This window comes from Carettochelys insculpta, chromosome 20 (genome assembly GCF_033958435.1).
Source record: "Carettochelys insculpta isolate YL-2023 chromosome 20, ASM3395843v1, whole genome shotgun sequence".
Lineage (NCBI taxonomy): Eukaryota > Metazoa > Chordata > Testudines > Carettochelyidae > Carettochelys > Carettochelys insculpta.
Genome location: NC_134156.1, coordinates 653,632 through 672,749, shown reverse-complemented (window position 1 = coordinate 672,749; position 19,118 = coordinate 653,632). Strand labels below are relative to the sequence as shown.

The window sequence follows — 19,118 nt, the reverse complement described above, 5'->3', positions numbered from 1 at the left end:
AATTAGAGGCTCCGGCACAGTCAAAGAAGTGTGAGGTGGTTGGAATAATGGAGACTTGGTGGGACGATTCGCATAACTGGAGCACGGTCATGGAAGGTGATAAACTGTTCAGGAAGGACAGACGGGGAGAAGAGGAGGAGGAGCTGCGCTCTGCGTGAGGGAGCAGTGTGATTGCTCAGAGCTCCAGAATGAGGAAGAAGAAAATCCAGTTGAGCGTCTTTAGGTTAAGCTTAGAGGTGGAAGTAACAGAGGTGATGTTGTAGTTGGTGTCTGCTATAGACCGCCAGATCAGGGAGATGAGATAGATGAGGCTTTCTTCAGGCAGCTAGGTCAAGCTTCGAAATCACAGGCTCTGGTTCTCATGGGAGACTTTAATCATCCGGATGTTTGTTGGGAGACCAATACATCAGCACACAGACAATCCGGGAAGTTTTTGGAGAATGTTGGGGATAACTTCTTGGTACGAGTGCTGAAGGAACCGACCAGGGGCCGTGCGCAACTTGACCTGCTGCTCACAAACAGGGAAGAACTAGTAGGAGAAATAGAAGTGGGAGGAAAAGAGAAGTTACTCACTTGTGTAGTAATGATGGTTCTTTGAGATGTGTCCCCGTGGGTGCTCCACAGTAGGTGTCGGGCTCGGCCCAGCGCTGCAGATTGGAGATTTCCAAGCTGTATCTTGTCGGATCGTGCATGCGCCAATGTGCACCGGTCCTTCATGCACTTTCAGTCACGTGCGCAATCCAGTCCATGCCAGTTCCTCAACGAGCCGCCCCATGTGCTCCTGAAAAATATAAAGCAGAACTCCTAGGAGGAATGGGTGGGTAGTCAAGCACCCACAGGGACACATCTCAAAGAACCATCGTTACTACACAAGTGAGTAACTTCTCTTTCTTCTTCGAGTGGTCCCCGTGGGTGCGCCACAGTAGGTGACTAACCAGCAGTGACCACAGAAAAATGGAGGTGGGTACCAGACTTATACCCAGCTTGCCCTTGAAAGGACTGCTGTTGATAGACGTGTATCCTCTTCCAGCATGCGATGAATCACGTAGTGTCTGCCGAAGGTGTCATAGGACGACCATGTTGTCGCTCTGCAGATGTCCTTTAGGGAAACTCCTTTAAAGAAGGCTGTCAAGGCCACCATCGCTCTGGTAGAGTGAGCCCTGGGCGGAACTAGCAGGGGGGTCTTACATACTGTATAGCACATCTTTATGCAGGATACAATGTTATTTGAAATTCTTTGTGATGATAGCCCTTCCCCTTTTGATCTGGGTGTGAGAGACACCAGTAGTCTGTCTGTCTTTCAGAAGGGTGTACTTCTGTCTATATGAAAGGCCTGTGCTCTTCTCATATCAACTGAATGCAGTCGTACTTCCCTACTCGAGGTGTGTGGTCTCGGGTAGAAGGATAGTAGAATTATTGGCTCATTAATATGGAACTCTGAAGAGATCTTCGGAAGGAATGCTGGGTGTAGGCATAGAAGGTTGTATAGGGTGGAGTCGCCATTACTGCGGCCAGCTCACTCACCCTGCGAGCCGATGTAATCGCGAGAAGAAGGGCTGTTTTCATGGTAAATAGACAGAGGGAGACAGTGGCCAGTGGTTCGAAGGCTGGCCTAGACACTGTGTCAAGGACCAGATCTAAGTTCCATGAAGGCATCGTTAACAGCCATTCTGGCATGCACACTTCAGGAGGAGAACTAGGAGAGAGTGGCATGATGAAAAGATCTGGAGATGGACTTCAGTGCCAAGTTTTAGACCTTGCCGTTCCCGGTTCATGAGACTGCTTAGTTGGTGCCAATGCATGTGTTATGTCTGGTGCCTGAGATCTTGGTGCGGGTATCGGTGCTGGCAGTGCCGCACCCGGTGCCTCTGCCTGTAGCTCCACACACATGGCGGTCTCCGGCACCATTGGGTCCCGTGCCGGCGTGCCCGGTTCCAGAGTTCTCGGTGCCGCAGTCTCTGGTGCCTGCAATTTAGGTGCTTGCGTGATCCTCAGTGCAGTCTCTTTACCAGTCTGAGCGCCAGGCACTGTCTTATGACCTCCGGCCTTTGCACTGACCTTAACAGCGAGCGCTTCCAGGATCTGTGCCTCACTCATCCTGCTTGCAGGTAGTACCAGCAAGGATCAAGTAGGGGATATTTTCTTCCTCTTATGCGCCGAGGAGGTCAAAGAGGTTGCCTTCCGCTTATGTGGCCTCGAGGGTCCTTCCCTCTGGGGTGTCTCAGACGGCTCAGACTGAAGAGCCTTGTCAAATAAAATCATTTTCAGTCTCATTTCCCTGTCCCTTCTCGTTCTGGCCATCACCTTAGAGCAGTGAGGACATTTCTGTGGGACATGGGTCTCTCCCAGACAACGAATACACTTGCTATGGCCGCCGGAGGCAGGCATAGCTTCGCAGCACTGAGTCTCATTTCTTAAAACCCACCAGAGACATCTCCTTCTTAGAAATACTTCGCAACTGTACTTTAACGAGGGTACTTAACAGCTACTAACCAGATAAGGTTCAACAGTCTACAGCAGAGATAAGCAGGCCACAGAAGCGGCTGTCCTTCTCTCTCTTTTTCTCTCTCCTTCCTCCTACTTTAAAAAAAAAAAAAAAGCTGTATACAGGAATAACTTTAAGAATAGTTTGTAAGAGAAAGATTTTTAACAAAAGGAACTAATAATGGTAACTAATAACGTATTTATCTGTCTTAGGCGTTGGAGCCGAAGCGAAGTCCATCTGTAGCTGCTGGTGGTTGAGAGGAACTGGCATGGACCGGATTGTGCATGTGACCAAAAGCGCGCAAAAGACTGGCGCGCATCGGTGTATGCGTGATCCAATGAGATACAGCTTGGAAATCTCCGCTCTGCGGCGCCAGGGTGAGCCTGACACCTACTATGGAGCACCCACACGGACCACTCGAAGAAGAACCTGGGCTGCAGCCACCATGAGATCATAGATTTCGGGATCCGGACAAAAGGAAGAAAGATGAGCAGTAACATACAGACCCTTGATTTCAGAAGAGCAGACTTCAACTCCCTGAGAGACTGGATGAGCAGGATCCCTTGGGAAATGAAGATGAAGGGGAAAAGAGTTCAAGAAAACTGGCAGTATTTTAAAGAAGTCTTACTGAAGACACAGGAACAAAACATCCCGCTGCATAGTAAGAAATGCAAACATTGTAGGCAACCAGCTTCGCTTAATGGGGAAATCCTTAGTCAGCTTAAACTCAAAAAGAATGCATACAAGAAATAGAAATGTGGACAGTTGACTAAGGAGGAGTATAAACATACAGCTGGAGAATGCCAGGCAGTAATCAAGAAAGCGAAAGCACAACTGGAACTGCAGCTGGCAAGGGATGTGAAGAGTAACAAGAAGGGTTTCTACAGGCATGTTAACAATAAACGGGTTATCAGAGAAGGTGTGGAACCGTTACTGAATGAGGGAGGTAACCTAGTGACAGATGATGTAGGAAAAGCTGAAGTACTCAATGCATTTTGTGCCTCAGTCTTCACATACAAATTCAATTTCCACATGACGGTCCTAGACAATGCAATATGGGAAGATGGAGGGCAGCCATCTGTGGGAAGGAAAAAGTTCTGAGCTATCTAGAAAAACTAGATGTACACAAATCCATGGGTCTGGATTTAATGCACCCCAGGGTACTGAGGGAATTGGCAGAGGTCATTGCTGAACCATTGGCCATTTTATCTTTGAAGACTCTTGGAGATCGGGGGAGATATCAGATGACTGGAAAAAGGTAAGCGTAGTGCCCATCTTTAAAAAAAAGGAAAGAAGGACAATCCAGGGAACTATAGACCGGTTAGCCTTGCTTCAATTCCTGAAAAAATAAAGGAGGGAATCCTCAAGGAATCAGTTTTGGACACTTGGAAGAGGGGAAAGTGATCAAAAGTAGCCAGCATGGATTCACCAGGGGCAAGTCCTGCCTGACCAATTTGATTAGCTTCTATGACGAGGTAACAAGCTCCGTGGACATGGGGAAATCAGTGGATGTGATATACCTTGAGTTTAGCAAAGCTTTTGATTTGGTCTGCCACAACATTCTTGTCCATAAGTTAAGGAAAGAGGGTTTGGATCCCTAGACTATAAGATGGATAGAAAGCTGGCTTGATGTTCGGGCCCAACGGGTAGTGGTCAATGGCTCAATATCTGGATGGTGATCTGTTTCAAGCGGAGTGCCGCAAGGCTTGGTTCTGGGGATGGTCATATTCAACATCTTTATTAATGGTCTGGATGAGGGACTGGATTGCACCCTCAGCAAGTTTGCAGATGACACAAAACTAGGGGGAGAGGTAGATACATTGGAGGGTAGAGAGAGAATCCAGAGGGACCTGGATAAATTGGAGGACTGCATCAAAAGAAATCTGATGCGGTTCACCAAGGAGAAGTGTAGAGTCCTGCACTTGGGACAGAAGACTCCCAAACATTGTTACAGGCTGGGGACTGACTGGCTCAGCAGCCGTACCATGGAAAGGGACCTAGGGATTATGGTGGATGAAAGACTGGATATTATTAAACAGCGTGCCCTTGTAGCCAAGAACACTAACGGTATACTATGGTGCATTAGGAGGAACATTTCGAGCAGATCTAGAGAAGTAGTTATTCCCCTATATTTGGCAGTGGTGAGGCTACATCTTGAATATTGTGTCCAATTTTGGGCCCCCGAGTATAAAAAGGATGTGGATTTGCTGGAGCAAGTTCAGCTGAGGGCAACAAAAATGATTAAGGGGCTGGAGCACAAGACCTATGAGGATAGGCTGAGGAATTTGGGTTTGTTTAGTTTACAGAAGAGAAGACTTAGGGGTGATTTAATAGCAGCCTTCAACTTCCTAAAGGGGAGCTCTACAGAGGAGGGTGAGAAACTGTTCTCAGTGGTGTCAGATGGCAGAACGAGGAGTAATGGTCCAAAGTTAAAGAGGGAGAGGTGTAGGTTAGATATTAGGAAAAACTGCTTCACCAGGAGGGTGGTGAAGCATTGGAATGCGTTACCTAGAGAGGTGGTGGATTCTCCATCCCTCGAGGTTTTTAAGTCCCGGCTTGACAAGGTCCTGGCTGGGATGACTTAATGGGGTTGATCCTGCTTGAAGCAGGGGTCTGGACTGATCACCTCCTGATGTTCCTTCCAGCCCTATTATTCTGTGATTCTGTGTGAAGGACTGGGGTGGGAAGCGTGTGAGATGGAACACCCCTGCCATATGTGAAGGGGTGCATGGTGTGTGTGTGAGAGAGAGAGAGAGATGGAACACCCCTACCATGTTGTGAGAGGTCAGGTGAGGTGCACGGTTACAGGGAGACTTTTTTATTCAGTATCTGTGAATGGTTGGCAAGGTAGATGCCGTGGGATGGTTCTAAAGATGTTACTCGCCTGCTGTGAAATGTGCTACATAATCTCAGTTCTACTGGTTTACTCTCAGTACTACTACAGTGGTTTTAGTTAGATGAGTTGATGGCAAAGGCAGATCTTGGAAATAATCTTACTGATAGGGCCCTACCAAATTTGCAGCCAAGAATTAAGTGTCATGGACCAGGAACTTGAGTCTCGTGTGCTTTACCCTATACTAAAAGGATTTCACAAGGGAGACTAGATTTTCTCAGACTAGTGGGCCTGACCCAAAAGGGATAGCAGGGCAGTCATGGTATTGCTGTCCCTACTTCTGTGCTGACTTCAGAACTGGGGGGCCAGAAAGTGACAGCTGCTGCCTAAGGGCCCAGCTTGACAGGCAGCAATGCAGAAACAGAGATGGGAATGCCATACCATGCTACCCTCAGTTCCACGCTGCTGCTAGTGGTGGCTCTGCCTTTAGAACTGGGCTCCTGGTTAGCAGCTGCTGCTCTCCAAATGTCCAGCTCTGAAGACAGTGCCATCACCAGCAGCAGTGGAAAAGTGAGAGCACCATTACTGCAACCTCCCCAACGTTAACCTTATGAACTCCTCTCCTTTTTGGGTCAGGATCCCTATGATTACAACTTTGTGAAATTTCAGACTTAAAAAGCTAAAATAATTAAATGTACGATGTTTAAAATCCTATGATCATGAAATTGACTAAAAATGGACCATGACTTTGGTAGGCCATATTTATTGAAGACGAGGCTTTTGTCTACTCTCTCTTGGATAGGTTAGGGGTCTAGGCATGTTGCTTATGTTTACCGATAACAGGGTCTGCAGGCAGAGAGAGTTGAGTCTGCTAGCTGTACAATGCTCATGAAATGGCAGAGACTGTAACAAAGTCTGTAGCGATACAGGTGTTCTGTGCACCAGAGTACAGAGCTGCACACACTCATGCAGCAGGCCTCCTTCTCTGTTGCTTTTATGCTCACCAAAGAGTGGATTCCCTTGACACCTGTGGGTACAGGACATGGAGCAAAGCTAGAGCTCCTCACTTTTACATCTCTATTGTTCTTCTCTACACCCGGGAATTACATTGCCTGAAAACACATTAACTACGGTGATGGTAAACACTCAACATAGTCAGGACTCGTAGCGTTTAACTTCTCATTGCCATGTGGGGGTGAACACCATGCTCTGTTAACCTTAACCAGATGACACAGTAAGTAAGGCAGTCCTTACCCTGGTTACCCAATATGATGTAAATGTGTTCTACATGATGGCATCTCCCAGGGCAAACAAGCCCAGCTGTAGGGAAAAAGGTAATTACGGGCCTTAGACAGGGAAGAACAGAACTGGCACCCTACTAGTGCCCTCCAGTGCAAATCATTACAAAAAATGTGCCCTGGTCAAGAGGGTTTGGCATGTCCATGGTGCAGTATGCTTGCCCAGCAACTTTAGCAAGGACTACGTCTCTAAAGCACCACACCCTCCCTTCCCTGCTGTAGTGACTCCTGTTGCTTTGCAGCTCCAGCCCTCCCCAGCACAAAGCAGTGTGAAAAGCACAACAGCTGTGACAGTCTGTGTGGTGTGTGTCTATAAATCAGGAGCACAGAATGTATCAGATATCTGAGTGCCATGCAACGGTCTAGACAGTCAAACCACTGAAATGCCCCCAAATCCTAATGTGAGTAAGATAGATTTGACAGGAAAGCAGCAATAACCATGGCAGTGATCGCATAAATGAACACAGCAAAAAATATACATGGCAGCAATGAGACCTCATAGTCTTTTCCCTTCTAGTAAAGTGTTTGACTACAACTTGTGATACAAAAATCCCACTAGAAATTAACTCCTTCCTCTTACAGTAAACTGAAGTCTTTTGTAAATTGAATTTTAAATTAAAATACAACCTCTGATACCAATGAAACAAGCTCTGAGTGCCCACCTCTCTGAAGAGCGCTCCATAAAACTGAACAATATAAGGGCAGTCACTACTCCGCATCACTACATCCAAGTCCATTAGAAGCTGTTTTTGTTCCTTTTCATCCACTGTTGACCGAATTCTCTGAAAGAGCAAGGAATGGCAGAGATTTTATCACCAGTATGCTACTACTACATCAGCAGCAGCCAGTTTAAGAGAAATGACCAGGATCCCAGTCTTACGGTGGGCCATAGAGTCCCAGAGACATGAAAACAGTATGCTTTATAGAAAACTAGGCCATATTTTTAAATGAGAAAAACATTACAATCAATAAAAACCCAAAGCAAGATAATTCAGATTATGAAATCTCTGGCCAAATTTTACATCAAATCTCAGCGTCATCAGGTGGAGCATCATTAGGCAGCGAAAGACAAAAGATTTTCTTTATTCTCTTTAAAACCCACAGCAAAACAATATCCAGGGTAATGTACAGTGGTTAGTTAGCCACAGTTCTTATTGATGCTGGGAACTTCTTTGAAATGTAACCTTCAAATATTACGTTCAAATTTGCTAAAGGGAAGAAATTAAAACAAAGGCACTCCTAGACTGTGCATCCACCACAGTTTCCTTACAGCTATTTCAGATCAGTTGGTCATTTCATGCCATGGTTTATACTGTACATACTAGGCCAGCTACATAACCAAACAACTTTGCATTTCTTGCCTATTAGTGGCCACTGTAGTTAAAGATACATAATGGGTTGCTTTCTATTATAGTTTTCCAAAACATGTGTTTCAGGATAAACGGTTTCCATGCTCAGTTTCTGAAGGAAGATTTTTCTTTTTTTCAAAGCTTCAGCACATACAGTTCAACTGTTTTCCAGCATGAGAGAGGGAAAAGGGAAGGAACCAATTAATGCCCAAACCTGTAGAAAACCTGTGATAGTAGGGCTTTATCCTACCAACAATACTGAGTATTGTACTCACTACTGAGTGTAGACCCATGGATATCAGTGAGACTACTCATTACTAAGTACTACACATGGTTGTAGAATGTGTTTTCAAGGTGAGGCTCTTCTACTGCACTGTCTGAGAAATAGCATATGATCATGTAATAGCACACTGTCTCATAATGATACTTACACAGGGGATAGAGTAGCTATTGCATAATTCTTCTTACCTTAGACATTTCCTGATATTCTGAGTGCTTCACCATGCAGCCTTAATGTTCTAGTAACTTAAGTTTTAGCCTAGAACAATAATTCCCTCCTTTCCACATGGATCTTACAGTATTCTGCAAAACTGACAAGCTAATTGCAAAATATACACAGGAATCACCTCTCACACACCACCTAGTGCAGTCAAATGGGTGGGATACAGCAATTGTAGGCACAGAGAGTGGACGGCTCAGGGGATTAATAATGAAGCTGCAGAAATTTTCATGTCTAGGTCACTGGTTCAAATCTATTGACAGCAGTTCAGTGGTGTAAGTGAAATGAGTTTGGTGAGTCTCTACCATGCATCATCAAATGTACACATCATAGAAGACATGCCTGCAACTGTCAGTATCCTGACCCCTTGTAGGCTGTCCCTAAAGGGGCGCCAGGTGCTGAAAGAATTCAACATCTCTCTCCCGACTCTCATGTGATCAGGGTCTGAAGAAGCTGCAGTATTGCTGCTTTTGCTCTTAGCTATGGTGTTGATTGAGGACATTAGCAGACAGGACTGTCACCCCAGCAGCTTTGAAGAACACTGAATGTACTGATCTCTTTGGGTGGGCAGCTCCCAGGCCAGACAGCTATTCACGTAGAACACAGCCATATCACGCCACTGCTTGGCTCCAACAGGACACTACACAGCAGATGAACAACTGGGGCTCAGGAATTAGTTTTTCTCCAGTTGGAAACTTGGCATCAGAAGCCACCCCCTCTGTCTGCATTCTCCTTCAACAATGATGTCTGTACTCCATATTTGTTTTAACCCTCATTCATAGCTCCCATCCCTTCCATACTACAATACACTTCTCAATGGGCCCCAGTTTCTCCTGGCTCTAGCACATACACAACGTTGTGATCGGCCTTCCCACACCATGAAAGGTCAGCTGTGTCTTTCCATCCCATATAACAACATGGACTTCCTTGCAGACTACCCTTCTTGTTTTTAAAACCTTCCTTGGATTCAACCCAGTTACAAAGTGTTCTTTTTAGTCATCTAGTACTGGTCTCTTCTTGTTCTGGTGCACAATCCCATCAAAGGAAATGGAACAACCTCCTTTTCTACAGTTCGTGCCATTCCTGTATATCTCTGCCTCTGGCCCCCCACTGCACTTCAAACTCTAGCTCATAATAGCTCCTTTCCCAGCCCTCAACTCCTTTGCTGCTATTCCTCACTTATTACTGTAAATCACTTGAAAATGTAGTTTATATGGAAGATACTATTGTAATAGTAAACTGAAATGAATGTCAAGACCAAGAACCCACTCTGCCCAGCCTTTTCCAAATACATTCTCACCAGGAAGGGAGGAAGAAGAGACAGACAGTAGGTCCAGAGGAGGGAAAGTGTTTCAGTTATATTGGAGAACTCTTTCCAACAGACAAACACATTACAAGAAAACCCGAAGAGACAGCAATGGTATTTTAGCGAGTGCAAAGGAAGATCTGATGATGGGACCAGGAAGAGCTTCAAAAAAAAAGTGCTGGAGACTGAAGACAGGTGATCCCAATGGGGGAAAGGAAATGTTGCATCCAGCACTGCTTTAGGCCATGTGTGGGCCTGGCCAGAAAGAGACAATCCCACTTAGTCAAAGTGCACTAGGGATATTCCACCACAGCCCAGTAGCCTTGATTAACTAGCTGAGGAGCAAACATTTAACATGTAACAAGAACAAAAGAAACTGTCTGAATATGCAGCAGAATCTTGAGTGATCATCAGCCCCTACCCAACAGCATGTGAAGGCTGTACTAAACAGCTGCCACCTAATACCACACCAGAAGTGCAACATGATGCAGCCTCTTCCCTCGGGAAAACCCTCATCAGCTCAAAAGTAACAGAGGGGAGAACAAGGAACAAATCCAAGCCTTGTGGATGGGGAGAAGCAGTAGAGCTGGTATATATTGACTTTAGTAAGGCTTTTGGTATTGTCTCACATGACCATCTCAAATAAACTAGAGAAATTAAGTCCCAACGGGACTACAATCAAGTGAATGCATAACTGGTTGGCAAAGCATTCGCAGAGGGTAGTTAGCATTGGTTTGCAGTCAAGCTGGAAGAGCATATCAAGGAGGGTCCCAAAGTGATTGGTCCTGGGTCTGGTTCTGTTCAGTACCTTCATCAGTGATTTCAATAATGTCATACAGAGTACACTTAAAAAGTCTGCAGACAATACCAAGCTGGAAGGGTTGTAAGTGCTTTGGAAGATAGGATTAAAATTCAAAATGATCTGGACACAATGGAGAAATGACCCGAAATTCAGTAAGGACACATGTAAAGCTCTGAATTTAGGAAAACAAAAAAGCAGTCCAGTAGCACTTTAAAGACTAACAAAATAATTTATTAGGTGGTGAGCTTTCATGGGATAGACCCACTTCTTCAGACCACAGCCATACCAGAACAGACTCAATATATAAGGCACAGAGAACCAAAAATAGTTATCAAGGTTGACAAATCAGAAAAATTGAAATCAAGGTGGGCATATCAGAAGAGGAGAGGGGTGGCAGGAGCAGGGGGAAGTCAAGAGTCAGATAAAACGAAGTATGTAAAAGAGTCCTTATAACTTAGGAATTTTGGAAGGAATTTAGGAAGGAACTATCAGTTGCATGCGTACAAAATGGGAAATGACTGTCTAGGAAGGAGTACTTTAGAAAGGGATTTGGGGTCAAGTGACTCTCCAGCTAAATAAGTGTCACTGGTAAAGCAAGACATGAGAAGTAATTCTTCCACTGTACTCTGCCCTGGTTAGGCTTGAACAGTGTATGGCATGGACAATGCTCAGCACTGATGAGATTATAACCCAGAGATGGACTCAAAAACAGAAGAGGCTCCATCTATTCTTAACATAGAAGAAAACTGTTTTAACTGTGCAATGTAAGCAGCTGCAAACGCCAACAAATTAAAAACAATGAACATGCTAAACTGAATGACAAACCCATGCAGGGCTACTTACAGCAGCCATCTTGGATTACTTCAGCGTGGAAGAGAAGATCAGAAAAACACTCATGCTGGGGCAATGCATGACAGAGAGACAGACAACATCTGAAGGCTCCTCAAGTTGTCAATCAAACAAAGTTTTTGTGGGTGGGAGGACTTTCTGAACTGTCAGTTGACAGAGGGATTCAATGGCAAAGAGGGAATGGAATCCTTGACACACACACTGATCCAGAAAGATAACTTCTACTTACTCAGCCATAAGTGTGCCTTTTCTGAAGTGGACACTGGTTCTCTGTGTTCCAATACAACTGGCTCGAGGTTCCTCATGTTCCAAGGATAGAGATTCCTTCCTCTGTTTTAAACCTCTCTCTAATTTGCTTTGTTCTGCCAGCAGGTAGACCTGCTCAGAAAATTGATGTCCTCTCTAACTCCCAGCCAACTGTGCAAGTGAAGACAGCAAACTGTAAATTCTGATTAATCCATGTAACAGATCAGCCATCTCCAGGCAAGCTGTTTTATTGGCTCATTTATTATAATACAAACAGAATAATGGAAATGAAGACCTGAAGCATAATGATTGCAATATGAGGGAATCCTAAGATTTCTCCATTTCTCTGTAGGAATACTTTTTAAAGGGGAAAGATTGAGATTTTCCCCCCACCAGCCAGTACTGAATATAAATCTGGGGACATCCTGGGTGGGCTGCACGGAGCACTATGTTCTCTCTTCAGAAAAGGAAGAATTGCAAATAGGTAGTACATTGCACCATTCTCTCGCCAGAAAATCTGGTGCTCTGTGGTCTACTTCAAGTGGCAGGTATCCAGCAGTAATACAATCCCTATGAACAGGAGCAGAATGTAAAGCATCTATTCTAAAGTGAGGGCAAAATTACCGTGCGTGAAGCCACTGCACTATTCTGTAGTGAAGTGCCTGATTAGGTCGGGCTTCACGCAGCGAGCATTTGTAGGTCTAACTAAATACTAAATGTACCTTCTTGCAATAGCGAACATGGACCCCTTCTCTGATCTAATAAAAAAAATCCTAAAACTGTATTTGATTTTTTTCAAGGATCATTTTCCATATACAGAATTTGAATGACCTCACCTCATCTAAAACATGCAATGGGCTTTCCTAGTCATGGAAGGACTTGGCAAAGGGGGCAAATAAACAGATTGTTTCAAGTGAAAAACAATGTTGGGAGACAGAAAATTATGGTGCAGGCACCAGAATGTATGGGATCATATGATCACTCAGCACAAAAATCAAGATGTGGAACACAAAGTTAATCAAGGAACCAAAAGACATGAAGAGAAAGCATCCTTCTATTATCTATGCTCCAGTGCTTAAAGCCTGGGTAACCAGAATGAGCATAAATTTGATTGAGTTGGTATTACTGAAATGTGGTGGAAAGATTTCTGTGACTGGAATTTTAAAATCATTATTTATATCCTATTTAGGAAGTACTGAGTGGGAAAAGGGAGTGACACTCAATCAAAAATGACATTACCTGTTTCTGAGTTGCTGATAACTTTGAGGAAAATTATCTAGAATGCTTAGACGCTTGGGGAGCAATGTATGTTCTTAGTAGTAACAGATAAAAAACAATATGAGGTGCCATTTAGTCTCTGTTAGTGATCCCATTTCCCACAAGGGAACAGGATGACTGATTCCTGATGCCTCTATCTATAATGGGTAAGAAAAAAGCTTTGAGCTCATGAGGGCTTAAATCTGAGTGACATATACTGGCTGTCTCATGCTGTGAATATTAAAGCATTCTTAGAACTTCTAAATATAGCTGACAATTTCCTACCTCAGAAACCACTGTATTCAACATGGAGGAATTGTAAATTAGACCTCATCTTGACAGATAAAGAGGAACTGATCACAGACCTAAATATTAAGAATAACTCACATACAAGAGCTCATGATTTGATCATGTTTACAATGTGCAATCAGAATAAAGTTCACACAGTAATATACAAACACTTGGTGATTTAAAAAGCTGGTTTCACAAAGCTGAAAACATTTATGAGTCAGATCAGTTGGGAGGAAGAATATGATGTTTAGGAATTGTTTAAAAATATCTTCCTAAATGACAAAAAGCCACAATATCACAATGGAGGGAGAAGGCTCTGACTGCTTTAAAAAAACAAAAAAAAAGCCCTCACCTGGTTTAGAAGGGAAGTAAAGTCAGCTATACAAATAATATACATCAAATGAAATAATAGGGAAGTAGATCATTATCATCAATCAGATGACAGGGACGAGAAAACTGACAACGGAAACAAGCACAAATCTCTAGTTAGCAGAGTTAAGGACAATAAGAGGGCATTTTTAAAGTACATTAGAAAAAACTCAAGTATGGTAAAGGAGTATTACTAGAATTATCATGAATAATGAACAAAAGGCAGAAGCGTTCAATAACATAGCTTTATCCCATAGCATACCTTCCATCCCATTAGTATCGCAGGAGAACGCTAAAGAGCAGTTACTAAAGTTAGATATTTTTAAATCAGCAGGTTCAGATAACCTGCATTGAAGAATTTTAAAAGAGTTGGCTCAGGAGCCTGCTGACAGTTAATGCTTATTTTCAGTAAGTCTTGGCATATAAAAGAAGTTTCAGAAGAATGAAAGAAATATAATGGTGTGTCAATTTTTTTAAAAGGGAAAAGGTGATAAAATAAGTAATTGTAGACTGTTGGTCTGATCCCAGACAAGATCACGGAGCTACTGATATAGGACTCAATTAATAAAGAATAAAAGAAGGTAAACATAATGAATGTTGGTTGATGGGTTTATGGAAAATATATACTATTGAGCTAAATTGGTATCATTGTGATTAGATTACAAGCTTGGTTGATAAAGATAATAATACTGATGTAAAATATAACTGAACCTGAATGACATTTCGTTTAAAAGTATAAAGATATAAAATTTACATGGTATACAATAAATGAATTTAAAGATGGCTAACCAGTAAGTCTCAAAATGTAACTACAAACATAAAATATTCATCAAATGGGTGTGTTTCCAATGGAGTACCACAGGGACTGGTTCTTAGCTCATATTTTCTAAGAAATGAAAGAAACCATAAATTTATCATGGATAAAATCTGCAGATAAACTGGAGGAGTCATACGTAAAGACTCTGATACAGATACATTTGGGTAAATGGGTAAACCGGACACAAGCAAACTATGTATTTTGTTACAACCAAATGTAAATATTTGCATCTAGGAACAAAAAATGAAGGTTATACTTACACGGCTGGGGAACTCTGAGACTGAAAAAGACTTGGGGGAGCCAGGTGGAGAATCAGCTGATAAAATGCAGTGGTCAAAAGGGCTAGTGCAGTCCCTGAGTTCACAAAGAGTGGAATTTCAAGTAGAAAGGAAAAGATTACTTAATCTCTGTATATCTATTTCTACTTTTAGCAACTTCTGCTAGAACAATATGTCCAGTTCTCGTGTTCACAATTCAAGGGTCATGATAAATTGGGATTCAGAAAAGAGCCCTGAGGTTGATGAAAGGATTATAAAACACTGACTGACTCAAAGGACTCAGTCTATCTGATGCCTGGTTTATAGTTTATAAATATCTACATGACAAACAAATATTTAATAATGAGCTGTTCAATCTAGCACCAAGAAGTACAACGTGATCTAAAGACTGGATGATGAAGCAAAACCGTTTCTGACTAGAAATATGACAGTACCCGTAAATAATTATTAGAAACCAAGTGTCATCGTAGGTTCTCCATTACTGACCATTTTTAAATCAAGACCGGATTTTTTTTTAAAGATACATGCTAGAAAATATTTTTGGGAAGTTCTCTGGCCACTGGTAAGCACAAGATAGAGTAGATGTAGTCTATGAATCACCACATGAGCAAAAGAACTGTGGAAGGATTTCAGTTTCCAACCCTTTCCTCTAAAGAGGATGGAGAGAGGCTGTTCTCAGCTGTGATGGATGGCAGATGAAGGTACTGGTCTCAACTTACAGAGGGGGAAGTGTAGGTTGGATATTAGGAAAAACTGTTTCATCAGGCGAGCGGTGAAGCACTGGAATAAGTTACCAAGCAAGGTGGTGGAATCTCCATCCCTTGAGGTTTTCAAGTTCCGGCTTGACAAAGTCCTGGCTAGGATGATTTATTTAAGGTTGATCTGGCTTTAGGCAGGGGGCTGGACTCAATGTTCTCCTGTGGTCCCTTCCAGCCCCAGGATTCCATGAACCCTACTAAGTCTCCTGGTGAATGCAACTGCAGTCAGGAAAACCAGTTTACAGGAAGACTGGGGAAGACTCCGCCATACATTTCAGGGATTACCCTAAGTAAACTTCATTCTACTAGTCTTCCAACAGCATCTCCATACACATGTATCTTCAAGGAATCAGGAAACCTGAGGTTGCTGCACAAAAGGGCTAGAAGCAGAAGTAATGTGCTACAAGGCTTTGATTTGGATCTAGAAGGAGCTTCAATACATGCCTGACTCTAAGACAAAAAAGTATTCTTGTTCTTTTAAGTGTCCCATAAAAATCATTCTCTGAACCCCCTGAGAACTCCAGATATGTGAACAGTTTTTGGAACAGAGGAAAGAAAGTCCCTGAATATTCTTCAGAAGGTAAAAGGGCCTCAAGGGCAAGATCCACAGGTACTGTGGGTCTGGGAGTCTAAGAATACTACAAGAAAAGTTGCCCCACTCCAGGAAGTTCAAGGATACTGAACTGACACATGTAGGAACCTCAGAGACTACAGGTGCACTGAACCATTAATTTCTGTCAACTGCTTAAGGGGAAGGCTCAATAATTTAGTTCTTATTCTCATGTGCCCAACTGTTGGTGCCTACTTAGTCGACCTACAGAGCCGGTCTTTCGCTCCAAGGTAGATTGTTTTAATCAACAAATGCCTTTATTGTGAGCACCTCTCAGTAAAGAGACAGTCCTTATTAAGAGCTTGAAAAACAATAAGCAGTTTGCAATTATTTATTTTGTTTCTTTATAGTAATCCACAAAGCTCCCTGCACTGAGAACAAGATATTTCTCAGGTTTCACTCAGGATCTGGAACTTGCACATTCCCATTCCATCTGGAAGTGTTAGTGTCCCACAAAAGTCCTGTTCCTTAGTGCACATAAAGAAATTTATTCTGCACATGGATGGAAAGCATTAGAGGGAACATTGGCTATGGCTCTTCCTGGAACAAGTGGGCAAAAATACCTGGTAAATGTGTCAGCCTGAGTCCTGCAGCATGAATTTTTCCTGGCTTTCTTTCAGCCTCTCACAGATTCACAGCTACAGCCCTATCAATTTCACAGCCATGAAAAACGCATCATGGCCCATTAAATAAGCCCTTTCCCATGAAATCTAATGTCTCTTTGTTCCAAGGAGCACCCCAGAAATGGGGCTTCTTAGATCTGACTAGGCAGTGAGTTATCTATCTTCTGCATAGCTGCAGGGAGGGAGAAACCTAACAGGTCCACCTCTGGGTACCTCCCTCTACTGCAGGATGCTTTCTGTGACTGGGACTCACGCAGCCTGAGGTTCCTGCAGCTGAGTGTTGAGTCAGGGGCTGCAGAGCATTCAGAGAGCAAGTATTGTCCCTCCCAAACTGGTCAGGACTAATAGTGAGAAGTCCCACACTGGGATGCTAGACCCACTTCTATGCCTTGGAACCTCCTGCAGTTGCTTCCTTTAAAATTCAGCTCTGAAAGCAGCAAAGAAGTAAGAGTAACAATCCCATGACCTCCCTACAACAGGTTCCCCACTTCCCCCCCAGCAATCTCCCTTTGGGTCAGGACCTGATCATTACAGTGCTGTGAAATTTCAGATTTAAACAGCTGAAAATGTGAAATATACAAGTTTAAAATCTGATGGCCATGACATTGGCCATAGTGCACTGTGAATTTGGTAGGACCCTACTCATAGACATTAAACCAGAAGGGACCATCAATACCATCTAGTTGGACCCCCTGCACGCTACAAGCTACTCAGCCCTGTAATAGACTCTTCACCTCCGGCTGAGCTACTGATGTCCTCAGATCACAGTTTAAAGACGTAAAGTCATAGAGAATTTCCATTTATGGACACATTCCTGGGAACTACTTCACCCCAGTCAGAACAGAAGACAACAGCGATAAGCCTCTGGCTTACTGCTTCCACGCCATGTTCTGCAGATTAAAGGCCTCTTTGCCCCATCACTGCTATTGGAGTTGATGCTTTCCCGTGGTTTGAAACACCAAGCAGCTGAGGGTGCCTGGCTTGGAGAGCCTGTGAAGCCAACTCCTGCTGCCTGCCACCCTGTTGTAAAGTGGAGGATGTGGCACATTGCTGTGTAGCTAGGCATGTGCAGAGCACTTTGATCTTACCTGGCCCAGCTGCCTTGCCATGTTTTCTCTTGAAATACAAGTTTGCTGTTCTCACGAATCCTCTTCCTGTCATGGGCGGAAATTGAGCAGAGTGATAAAAAACAAAATATAACAGGAAAGGCTCTTGCCTGCTGACAGAAAGTGGAGAGGCTTAGAACACCATCCCACTTGTTCCTTCAAGCAGAGGCAAGACACTGGGAGTTGGATTTGAGTCAGCTGCTGGTGTTACAAGGTGAGCTAGGGAGAGAGGAGCCTCTCTCTAGGTAAGGAGGGAGGGGAGAGATAAGCCAGTGGTGACTGATCATGGAGCACCAAGCACCCATGTGTCACAAGAGGGTCTAGCTGACCTGAAGAGACAGATCCACCTCCCAGACTGCCCAAAGAGCAGCAGCCACAAAAATCAGAGAAAGCCTCATGCCACACCCTCCCCAGCATTTAGCTCAGGTTTGACTTAGTGTGGAAAGCTAATTCTAAAAAGTCCGATGTCACAACTCATTGTCCTGAGATAAGTTTTGGATTGATACATCTTTGTCATTTTTCCATCCAAGTTCCCCAAGCTTAATTTAATCTCTTTCTGACCGCTTAGACCATTTGAAATAGACCCCTGCCTCCCTGCTTTTATCCTGTTCCAATGCATCTAGATGGTTCCCTCAAACCTCTAAAACCCAACTAAAAAGCAAAGAAAAGAAGAGCTACAATCTTCACTGTGTAAACTGAATGGAGGTGATGCACCAGATGGACAGCAGGAGGCACCAGCCAAGGCCTGGACCACAGCAAGGGGTGGCCACCAGCATCTGGGAAGCATTCTCTCCTTTGGCATACCAAGATTCACTCACTGAGAAACATAAACGGGCCAGTGAGCCAAGCCCAGCCCAACTCAGCCTCACCAGGCAGGGGATACCAGCTTATGTCTCACAGCAAGACGGGTGGCAGAGAAACATGGCACACAGCCCACCAGCTGAGCCCAATGGTAAGGGGTGCCTCACAATGCCCTCCAGCGTCTCCTTCCATCCACTACTCACTGGGCTTGATGAGGCCAGGAGTGCTGCAGCTGTACAAGCTCTGTCGCTGAGTAAGGGAAAGGTGCCAGGCTTCAGTTTGTATGCTCACGCCAGTAACTCCAAAAGGCGTAACTGACCACTCCCCTGCCAGAAGATGGATGGGTGTCCCAGGCAACAGGGGACTACAAGAGCATTTTTGTTGTTCCAAGAGGCAGCACATACCACAAATCTCAGGCATCTGTGTCTTATCCACCTCTCTTGCATACGGAATGATTGCTAGGAAGAAGGCTGCAACACACCTCCAAACTGGCTCCAACCAGTATATGAACCCAATGGAAATCAATATATCCAGACCCACT

At 43.8% G+C, this 19,118-nt stretch overlaps 1 protein-coding gene across 5 annotated transcripts in view; it reads right to left on the bottom strand.

The window, feature by feature from the left end:
* MAP2K4 (mitogen-activated protein kinase kinase 4) overlaps positions 1-19,118 on the bottom strand; it is a 160,220-nt gene that overhangs the window by 55,603 nt on the left and 85,499 nt on the right. For all 5 annotated transcript variants that reach the window (XM_075014398.1, XM_075014400.1, XM_075014399.1 and 2 more), the window contains one exon: positions 7,279-7,398. In XM_075014398.1, the coding sequence (XP_074870499.1) occupies positions 7,279-7,398 (120 nt within the window). The remainder of the gene's footprint in view (positions 1-7,278; positions 7,399-19,118) is intronic.